At 35.3% G+C, this 11,574-nt stretch overlaps 1 protein-coding gene across 1 annotated transcript in view; it reads left to right on the forward strand.

Moving 5' to 3' along the window:
* Positions 1-9,804, forward strand: part of TTC6 (tetratricopeptide repeat domain 6) — a 164,397-nt gene extending 154,593 nt beyond the window's left edge. The window contains exons 28-31 of the mRNA XM_063090125.1: positions 1,378-1,530; positions 2,543-2,713; positions 9,009-9,234; positions 9,668-9,804. Of these exons, the coding sequence (XP_062946195.1) occupies positions 1,378-1,530; positions 2,543-2,713; positions 9,009-9,234; positions 9,668-9,804 (687 nt within the window). The remainder of the gene's footprint in view (positions 1-1,377; positions 1,531-2,542; positions 2,714-9,008; positions 9,235-9,667) is intronic.
* The last annotated feature ends 1,770 nt before the right edge of the window (positions 9,805-11,574 follow it).

The raw sequence follows: 11,574 nt of genomic DNA on the forward strand, positions 1-11,574 counted from the left end.
GAGGGCCCAAGTGGATGGAATGTTATGGGCAAGGGGGGAATGGTGTGAGATGAAGCTAGACAGTTAAACAAGGGCTGGAGCTGAAGGCCTTGTAGTCCAGTTAAAAATGTGAATAGCACTAATCGGAGAAGTGACATCAAATTTACATTTTATGAAGATCCCACTGAATATATAGAAACCTGAAAAAGGACTGAAAAGTACATCAGTATGAAGGGGATTGAATCAGGAAAGAAAGGACTGAAAAAGGAGAGTTAGGCCCATTCAAGTACCGTCGAGGGGAAAAAGTGACAGTTTGTTCAACCAGTACTTACAGATTGCCTTACTACTTGCCTAGCACTGGGGATATAGAAGTGAGCACGACAGATGTCATCAGGAACGGATGACAGATATAATCCTATTTTGGGGCTCTTTGCAGTTTACTATTCCAGTAATCTAATCCCAATTTCCCTAATTTCTTGTTTATTAAAAGAACTTGTGATGACAATGTGGACTTCCAAATAGTTTACCCAGACAGAGATTTGCTGGTCAAAAGACAGATTCTAGTTCCTTTCATAGTGATATTTCTTTTTAGTTTCATGTGAGAGTCACTGGGCTCAGCTTGGTTAAAGGGGGTTACTTTCTGAGATCCTGGCAAGTTTGGGTTTTTCAGCTCACGAGAGGAAAGGACAGGCCCTGGTCTGTGCTGAGTTATTAATTCTCTGCCTTCCTGTAGCGAGGTATTCAGTTGCCAGCTGCTCTTTTCTAGGGAATACTCTGACATTGTTGTATTAATAGTGCTCCTCTCCTGAGCTTTTTTCTTTCTTTTCCAGTTGGCACTAAGGTTGGTATAAACAGATGTTTAGTGGATTTACATGCATTTTCCGTGGAATATGTACAGTGATCCTAAAATTCCAGATGTTGGTACAATTTATCAAAGTATATTTTATGACATTAGTTTACTGATTTATTTATTCAACACATATTTATTTTATTATGAGTATTATGTACATATTGTGTGTAACTGGAGATTCAGTGCCAAGCAAATAAATACAATCCCTGCCCATGCGTGTGTGGAGCTCAATGCAAATATTTTGGCAATTTTCAGAAGTGTTGGTGTTTCACTGGTGGCCATGATTTTATGTTGTCCAAGATTGGTGTAAGAGATGACTCTGCAATTAAATTTATTTTGATAAATTGAAATTTCATCATAAATACTCAGAGGTAATTAGTTGATTGAATGCGCCCAGAGTATGACTTACTTTCTTGTTTAAAATACCTTGGATTTAGCACAAAATAAATATACCCTTACTAAAGGTTTTATTTGATTGAGTTAGAATCATAAATATTTGTCATGTTATGGACTATTTCATACTTCATGTAATCGGAAACTTATTTTAGGCCCAAGGAAAATTCCAAAAAGCTTGGAACCACTTTACCATTGCCATAGACATTGATCCGAAGAGCTACCTGGCCTATGAAGGAAGAGCTGTGATCTGTCTACAGATGGGTAATAATTTTGCTGCAATGCAGGATATCAATGCTGCCCTAAAGGTAAAATATCCACTTAGATTACATTATTATTAGCATAAATTAACGTTGTCAATGAATAGGTCCAAGTAAAAAGTTCTGTTACCTTTTTTTTTTTTTTTTAAATTTTATTTTGTTGATATACATTGTGGCTGATTATTGCTCCCCATCACCAAAACCTCCCTCCCTCCTCCCTCCCCCCTCCCCCCCCAACAATGTCCTTTCTGTTTGCTTGTCGTATCAACTTCAAGTAATTGTGGTTGTTATATCTTCTGTTACCTTTTTAAAGTGACTTGTGGAGAAAATAATGTTTTGGGTTTTTTCGCCCACGTGATTCCTAGGGTAAAGAATTATTATGGTTTGCCAATTTTATAACCTAAATGTATTTTAAAAATCCCTGATAAACTCTGATTCCTCTCAGTAAATGCAATTTTTAGTTTCATGGAATATCGGTATTATTTTGTACTACAAAATGGATGAACAACAAAAAGTAAGTAATGTTCTAGGTTTGAAGGAATTAAAGAAAGAACAACGTAAATCCCCAGATTCTTCCTGTAGTGAAATAACAAGTAAAAATCTCATGTTTTGAATTCAGTGCCAGAAACTCTTCTAGCTTTTGGATTTTGTTTCTATAGATTTGGTTAAATGTTGTAATGTTTGAGATGAGAAAAAGGAAAGAACGGAAAGATAATTGCTACTTAGGACAAAAAGGCATGTTAACTATTCAATTTAATTTCTTCTCCAGCTAAACATAGCTGAATAGATGAAATTTTTCCCCTGGTGTCTGTTCCTTGGAAAGGAACTGAGTAAAACACTAAGATTATTTGTTCTATTGCAACCATATCAACGAAGTGTTGACATTGAACCAACTTCATACTGAGTCCATTCTCAAAATGTTTGCTCTAATGGGGTTTTACCTGCACTATAAAATCACTAATTTCCCACAAGTAGATTTCATAATGTTCATTTCTGCAGACATGAAATCGGAGATAAATACTATTCCCAGATACTAAGTACTCATACTATTATATTGCAGATCAATACTACAGCAGAGTTCTTAACAAATCGTGGTGTGATTCATGAGTTTATGGGTCAACAACAGAATGCAATGAAAGACTATCAAGCAGCGATTTCTCTAAAGCCCAACTACTCGCTGGCTTATTTTAATGCAGGAAATATCTATTTTCACCACAGGCAGTTTTCCCAGGTAATGTGAGTTTTTCTTAACATTCTCTTTCCTACATTAAATCCTTTCTTTGTCATATATAGTTTCAAAATTTAATCCTTATATCAGGCTAATAACTCATTAGCTCTTTTTTTTTTAAAAATAATGTTCTCTTTCATAAGAATGTTTATAATTATCCATTAAATGTTTACACCTCTGTGGATTTATTCTCCTCATTATCATGAACCATTCAACACTTTTCCAGTGTACATTCCTTTGGACTTCTCCAAGTATGGGCACCTGTCTTGCTGTATCCACTGTCACCAGCTTCAAGCCTGGACTTGGTCGTCCTTCAAGACCTTCCTTACCATGTGATGATATAGCTCAATCTTAGCACACCTTTTTTAAATTTCAGTCACATGAGCACTTCACTGGGACAAAGGAAACTTGGATTTTAGTTTTGGTTTTGTGTGATCCCTTAATCTCATTGGACCTCAATTCATATGTCTGAAATAAAAGTGTTGGGTTATTAGATGATATTTTCTATTTTTACAATTTATTTTATTTGAATTGTGATGCATTTACATGATTCAGCCTCTTAACTTTTTAATTTTTGCTTTCATCTATGGTCATTTTTTTGTTGTGCTTTTCTTCAATTTATCTCATTCTTTGTCTTTTTGAGTTGGAAGCTTAATTCATTTATTGTCACTCTTTCATTTATATTGTGGTGAGTTATTAAGGTTACACCTTTTTCCCAAGTACTGTTTTCATAGTATCACACGTATTTTGGTCTGTATTTTTTTAAAATTCAGGTAAAATACACATAACATAAAATGTACCATCTTAACCATTTTTAAGTGTACAGCGCAGTAGTGTTAAATGCATTCTGTAATGTTATTATTATTAATGTTTTCCCAAGATTTTGCACCTGCAGTTTGTATTTCCCCTTTGACTTGAAAATAAATTAATAGGACATTTAATCAGATGGAAAGGCTTTTATGTTTTCTACATCCTGAAATTTATTGAGTTTTAATGTGATCTAATATGACAACATTTTTTTTGTAACATATCAAGGTCTTTCCACAGAAGAGTTTCTACTATCAGAATAAAGAGTTAAATCTGCATTTATGAAGCCTACCTTATTAATTATGTTTTTAATTAGTCCATATCCTTACATTTTTTCACTTGGTTTGTCTTGAACTAAGAAAAGTTTATTCAAGTATCCAGTTTTTAAGTGCATTCCTATATATTTCTCTTTATAGCTCTTGTAATGTCTGCTTCACGAAAATTGCTGCTACATTATTTCATGTATAGATATTCATACCTGTTACATATGCATTGTGAATTGTAACCTTCAGCATCACAGATGCCCTTCTTTGTTTTTTTTTTTAATGCTGTTTGGAACAAATTCTACTTTATCTGATAATGAAGATCATGACCTCTGATTTCTTTTGATTTGCTTTTGCCTGGTATTCCTTTGCCTTTCCATTTATTTTCAACATTTAGAATCCTTTGTTTTTAGTGTATCTCTTTTATACTGCACAGACTTAGCTTTTGCTTTGAGAGTCAACTTGAAAATATTTTTCTTTTAATAAATGAGTTAAACCCATTTACATTTTGGCATGATCAATATGTTTGCTCTCAGTTCTGTTATTTTATGTAATATAAAACATGTTTATATGTATTTTAAAAGAATTTCACTCTGTGATTTGTTTTCTTATTTTTTTCAGTTTCTGTGGTGTTTAGGAAGATTATAGTTTTGCTCCAGTGATTATTTATAAAAATGCCTTTAATACCCTCAGTTCCTTATTTCTTTTGTTTCTCTACAGTGAACAATAAAATTACTTTGCAACCTCCTCCTTTACTTCTCCCTCTCATGCACTATTCAATTTCAGTTAGTAGTACTCTCTTTTAAAAAAATATATATATATCCTTGTGTTTTTAAATATGCTTGAGCTTATTGTATCAGCTTGTTGTGTCAGCTGGCTTGTCCATTGTCTCTCTCTGTACTTCCATTTTATTGTATCTCATTGTTCCTACACTGATAAAGGATTTAATATTTATATATTACTTTGTTATGCTTATTGCTTATTTTAGTCTTAGCTCTCTAGGTAAGTGTATTTAATTCTCATCACCAGACTTTTGTCTGAAGTTTCCCTTCCCCTCCAGTCATTTCTTAGTTGTCTGAAATTAGTCCTCTAGTAGTGTCCTAAGGCAGGGTTCATGAGAACAGTATTTTTTGAATTTTTGCATATTCACAGCTATTTGCCTGTAGCCTTTAACCCTGAAGACAGCAGGTCTCCTTGACTCGTCTGTCCTTGAGCGTCATGTAAGTGTTGCTTCACTATTTTCTGGTGGTGTATGTTGGTGTCAAGAAACCTGATGCAAACCTGATTTTCATTCTCTTATAAGCAATTTGTTCTTTTTGTCAAGATAACCAAGGATATTTTTTAAAAGTAAAAAGTCTTACCAAAGTGTGCCATAGTGTTGACCATTAGGGGGTTAAATTTTTCAAGGACATAGTATGTGTTTTCAATATATAGATTTCAGAAAAGTTTTGTTGAATTCAGTTAAATTTTTTTTTCTGTTTTATTGTTTTGATTTTCTTTGCTGGAGTACCAATTATATATATATATATATATATTGAATATTCTTTGATTTTTATATACTAATTATTTTTTCTCAAAAACTTTTTTATTTTTTAATTTCTATTTCCTTTTTTTTCTTTTGCATTTGTCATGTCTCTCTCCTAAATTTTTACTTTGTTTTCTGAGATATCTGTTATCCTTTGTGCACCTCGTAATTCAGGTTTCTTTTTAATTTCACTTTTTAGTTCCATCTTATTTCCATGTCATTTCTTCCTAGTCACCTCTTTTCTGAGTTTCTTTATTTTTGATTTATTTTTTAACTGCAATCACTTCCTTAACAATTTTTTTCTAGCTCATTTTGAAACATTATAATTTTAATTTACATTGTAATAATACTTTTTTCTTATGAGTTTTTCTCATATTTTCAAAATTTAAGCTGCTCTTTTTTATCCTTGTTTTTACAATGAAGGCAGGAAAATTACTTTTATGTCTTTCATATTTAAATGAGATGATTCTTTCTCCCATACTAATAGCAGAGATTGAGAAATGGGGTGATGGGCCATGGTGACTTGCCAAGCTGGGCTCTCTCTGATGCTATAGTAAAGGACTTCACAATATGTCCTCTCCAGCCTAGCCTAGCTTGCTTTGGGAAGACTTCTACCACAAGCTCTGTTTTTCACAACCCTTCCCTTCTAAGATGATGTACTCATTTTTAAAAGTTGTTTTTACTGCTGGCATTTTGAGTTTTGTCACCTCTATATATTGCTCTCTGCCACCTAATATTGTCTTTATACTTCTTAATAAAATGATCTTCGGAGCAACTTTATGTGCCTTTATGTGCCGAGTTGCTGAGTTATGGTATTTTCCTGAGAATGTGCAGCAGATGTTCCTGATGCCACTTAGCTCTTCATTCATTCAATCTCCACATGTTTATGATATACCTGCCAAGTACTAGTCTTTAACAAAGGCCCTGAGAACACAGAGCTGACTAATACAAGAAAGGCTTCTTTTCTGATGTAGTTAACATTTTATCAGAGAAAAAAATAGAAAATAAAAAATGTAAGAAATAAGGAAGATACTAAGAGAGAGAAATGCCTAATACAGTCCTCATATAAGGATTATCATATGAGTATTAGCATATGTGTGGTACAGGAAGAGATTACCTGGGTAGAGAGTATAGGTGGAGAGTAACCTCATTAAATTTATAAGTTTTTGTTTTCTAAGTAATATATTTTGGAAGCTATAATACAGAGTTACATTGCTCAAAGTTAGTTGCACTATTGATGCTCTACTGAGCTCTTTTCTCTTAGCCAAGGTGGGCATTTGCTCCTACATGACTGAAGTCATGCTTTCGTGATATATAATTATGTACCCTTAATTGATTATTTATTGGTGAGTTAAAATGAAGCCTAAATTACTTTATGAAAAAAGTCTTGGCCCTCTCTGGAGTCATTCCCTTGCCTCAGTTCTGATGGCTGTGAGTGCAGCCTTCTCTTTGGGAGTGAATTCTCTTTAAGCTCTTCACAGAAGGATGTCAATTTTGTCTCCATCTCAAAGGATTCTTTAATTGCACTTAACAGTAGCATAGAATAGCTGCCATCCAGGAATGAGATGGTTTATACAATATTGATCTAATTGCCTCTTAAAAGTCAGAGGAAGCCAAGTTCATGAATATTGCCTGAAGGCTATGTTGCCTCTCCATTTATAGACACTGGAAAAAAATGATACGTCAGTAATAACTGATTGAGTCCTTACTATGTTCTGCATGTTGTTCTTAGTAATTTACATATTAGCTCACGTAATCCTTACATCAACAATGGAAGCGGAGTTTTATTTGTTACCTTTGTTTTACAGATAAGGAAACTGATGCAAATAGAGCAAAAGTAACTTACTCAAGTCAGAGGTAGGATTTGAACCCAGCAATCTGGCTCAATGGTCTGGGCTCCCAGCCACCCTGCAGTCAGTGGTCTGTGTCACCCATGGGGGAATAGAACTGACAGCAGATCCTTGGGAAACATGGAGGAAAATAGTTCAGTGGAAGAAGCTTAGAGAAAATGATCAGAGAGGCAAGAGAAAAACCAGGAAGGCACTGTTTTCTGACAGAATTTTCTGATAGAATATTAAGATGAACTTTAAGGGAAGGTGAGATCAAGATTGTCCATGACACAGAGATGTCATGGAGGAAAAGGACTAAAAAATGCCCACTAGGCTTGAGGACATCTGCGACCTTAGCAAGAGCAGAACCTGTGGAATAGGGGGAAATAGATAGAACCCATATTATGGTGGGATGGGAAAAAATTGAATGGAAAGTAACTGGAGAGAGCATACTGCATCAAGAAAAGTGACTTTCCTTTTAAAGTAAGTTTTAAAGTAGGAGGCAAATTTTCATCCATCATGGAGTTGGAGATGAAATTCCCAACTTGAGTAGGTAGAATGTCTAGTCAGCACCTCAAACTATTTGTGGTGAAAGGACAGTTTTTTAAAAAAAATTTCAACTTATTGTAGATGTTGAGCTCAGGCTAATGTTGGAATCACGTTCATGTTGCCAATTGTAAAGCTACACGACTACACCAGTTGTCGGGCTCTTTTACCTGCCGGTAATCCTGCCAACTGGGCCGATTGTCGAGCTAGGGCTGGGTCTGAAGCTCACAAACCCCTCAAGCCCGTTCACAGACTGGGTCACAAACCCTTCATATGCTAGGCTGGGTCCCCAGACCCCTTACATACAGGTCTACATGCTAGGTAACTGGCAAACAGGTCCTTGGAAGCCTCAGGCTGGAAAGCATGGCTGCACGCACTGTGTCCACCCGAGACAGTTGCCAGCCAAAACCACGGTGCCATGCATGCGCACCAACTGCAACCCCCCCCACACAGTTTGTTTACTGAACCACCCCCAACTGGCTCTGAGGCGAGATGGCCTGATTAAATTGTTCTATTTTCCCAACAGTAGATCAATCAGTACATTTTTAAAACACAATAAAAATGAATTACCAGAAATATGGTCATCTGCTGGGATTCACAGACATGTCAAAATGCTACAGAAGTTATTTATCTTTACTCTCAATTTCAGTACTTACCTCTGCAGACCTCTAGCAAACGGTTCTTGGACCAGGGCCCCATCCAGCACTGGTCTGCAGACCACATTTTGAGGGTCCCTTCCAGGTGGATGATGAGTTGTGAAGAATCTAGAGTCTTTGATCTTGACAAGCTGATTTTTTCCTTTCTACAAGGAATCCTTATAACTTTTTATGGTTTAGCTGAGTTTTTTATATGCTTTAGAAACTTATTTTGAAAATCCATTTTTCTTTTCAGCTCTTACTGTGTTTTTATATGATACTTTTCTAAAATGTTACTTTTCTGATTTGTATTTTATCTTCTTGCTGTGGCCTTCTTTTCTAATTTATAGTTTACCTTTTTTTTTTTTTTTTTTTTAGTTCTGTGTAGGGATATGAGATTTGGGTGGGCAGGTAGTGGGAACGTTTTACCCCAGCAAGAAGGAGCATTTTATCATTGACATTGTTTAGAATTGCTGACACATGGTGAAAAGAAAGAAGTAGACTAACTTTTGGTTGGTTTTATTATTGCTTTTAACATTTTCTATAGCTAATGCACCTCTGTATCTGGGATGAAATACTTCCACTGCCCAGTGCCACTGGCCTCAATTTTAAATTAAGAGTACAAGTGCTTCAAATTTCTGTATAGCTACCAACTAAAATATATTCAAATTATTTTGTCTTCACATTTTATAGGCCAGTGACTACTTCTCAAAGGCTTTAAAGTTTGATCCAGAAAATGAATATGCTGTCATGAATCGAGCTCTTGCAAATACAATATTAAAGAAATATGAAGAAGCAAAAGAAGACTTTGCATGTGTAATTGAAAGCTGTCCCTTTTGGGCTGCAGTATATTTTAACAGAGCATATTTCTACTGCTGTTTAAAGCAATACGAACTAGCTGAGGAAGACCTTAGTAAAGGTATGTTTTTGGTAATTATTTTGGTAAGATTACCGTGGTTGATGTTTTTGTTTTTAGACTATAAAAGAAGAAAATCATTGGTCTGTTTGTCTAGATAAACTTACATAAGAATTAATGTTTTAGATATCATGTCTTTAATGTCATCAATATAGATTCCTTTATGTAATGTTTTCACTTAAAGCTTTGGTAAACTGAGATATAGGGAATTATTAGTAAACCACACGCAAACAATGCCAACCTTTCAAAGAAAGTTTACCCAAGTTAGTTTTCTTAGAAAGATTCAATATTTTAAATTTAACTAAATAGTTATATTTGAAGAAAAATGTTTTCAAATAGGTAGTATCAAAGAAGTTCTTACACAATTTTTATTTTTAAAAAGTGAGACTAATTTTGAGTGCTAGAGTAAACATGTTGAATTTTTTTTCTTTTGTAGCCTTGTCTTTGAAGCCTAATGATGCTCTAGTACATAATCTTAGAGCAAAAGTTCGTGGTAAAATAGGACTGATTGAGGAAGCCATGGCGGACTATAACCAAGCACTTGATCTTGAAGAATATACCTCAGTTACATGATTACGTAATCCGTGGTTTCTGTAGTAGTTTGCACAACTGTTCTTCCTGAAACTGAACTATATTTGTTGTTTAAAAGGTTGCGCTGTCTTCATTATTATATTTACTATGCTTAGTCTTCTATTTAACACTAATGCATTTTAACAAAATGTTGTTGTTATACATTGATTACCAAACTTTTAGATCATTTTGTGCATATTCAGAATACCTCAATAATTGAATTCATTCATAGATGCAGAATTTAAATGGTGATTTCCTTAAGGAATATTAACACAAATATTTTCTCTAAAATAAAATAGTTTTCTTTGAAATAATACCATGTGATTGTAGAAAAAGTGTCATCAACCTTTTCATCAGTCCCCACTCATGATGTGTTCAACCGTAGCCAGATTAATAATAAATAAATATAGATAGAGCTGATGACTATAAGGAAATTGAAGTCAAGAACATTTCCTCTCTCCTCTAAACAATATGTATACTGCCCGAACTCTTCCTGGTACCCATGTTCTTCTAACAGATAAACTCTTCTACATGTTGCCTACCTTTCAGGACAGCACCTATAAAGATTATGAGCATCCTGTGTCCTTGAGATAGTCCTCTCTGCCTCTTTAATGCAGACTTAATAAATATGTATAAAATCTGAATACACTTATAATTAGTGCATCATAGCAGTTGATGGGTAAACACAAATTAAAACAGCTAAAAATTCTTTATAGAACTCCTCTGAGGAATCCTTGAATGAACCAGAGAACGCCTTCTCTTTACCTCACTGGTAATTACAAGGCTTCCTAACTTTTAATTCATTCAGATTTGCTTCACCCGGTTTATTTCCCTTCCTGGTTTCATTCTTCCAACTCTACCTTCACCTCCTCAGAGACCTGTTGTCACTGCGATCAGGCATTTTGGAAAGACTACTTCTAGCCACTCACCTTCCTTTTTTTTTTTTTTTTTTTTTTTTTGATGCACCAGATTTTCACAATAGAAAGTTGATTTTAATTTGTAAGCACTGTAGGGATGCTTCTCACTATTTCAGGATAATTTTCTGGGCATGATATATGGGTCCACATGAAGATCAGGTCATCCCTGGTGAGTTATTTCAGTTGGTGAATCAGACACATTTAAAAATCTGCTTCAGATCCTCTTGCTCTCAATTGTCTCCAGAACTTTTTGTCCCTTTTCCAGCCACAATCTCATGTGCCCACAGGCAGATGCTTACCTCTTGCCTGTGCCACACATTTCCTGCTGACTGACTGCCTTGGGGTTTCTCAGTTAACGCCCAGGTGTTAGATGCTGCGGGATTCTCTCAGTGCCTGCACATATGCACTGCTGCAGACGTGCAGGGGACCCCAGCCCTTGTCAAATGAACCTTTGACGATGGGAGAAAAGGAGTGTTCGATACATCCTTCTCTTGGTGGAGTGTCCTAAGATGCGCAGGTATGTACCTTCCTGGAGCATGATCCTGGACGATTAAGCCATCAGTTGCACTTCAGAAACCTCAAAGCACACCTCACGTTGGTGCTTCTGTATTCTCGCCCAGCTCCCTTTTTTCACCGCCCCTGCTTTCCTGGCATTGCATTTCTTGATAAAGTAGTAGCACAGAAGTGTTTGTCTCAGGTTCTGCTTTCTGGAAGAGACCAGGTTAAGACAATAATTTAATATTTTTTTTCTAATTGCACACAAATTCTTATAACGTGAGGCAGGATGTGATAATTGTTGGGGAATGATGCAAACCCCGGGTCATGAGAACATAATGGGGCAAATCATATCTAACTT

The sequence above is a fragment of the Cynocephalus volans genome, chromosome 3 (genome assembly GCF_027409185.1).
Source record: "Cynocephalus volans isolate mCynVol1 chromosome 3, mCynVol1.pri, whole genome shotgun sequence".
Lineage (NCBI taxonomy): Eukaryota > Metazoa > Chordata > Mammalia > Dermoptera > Cynocephalidae > Cynocephalus > Cynocephalus volans.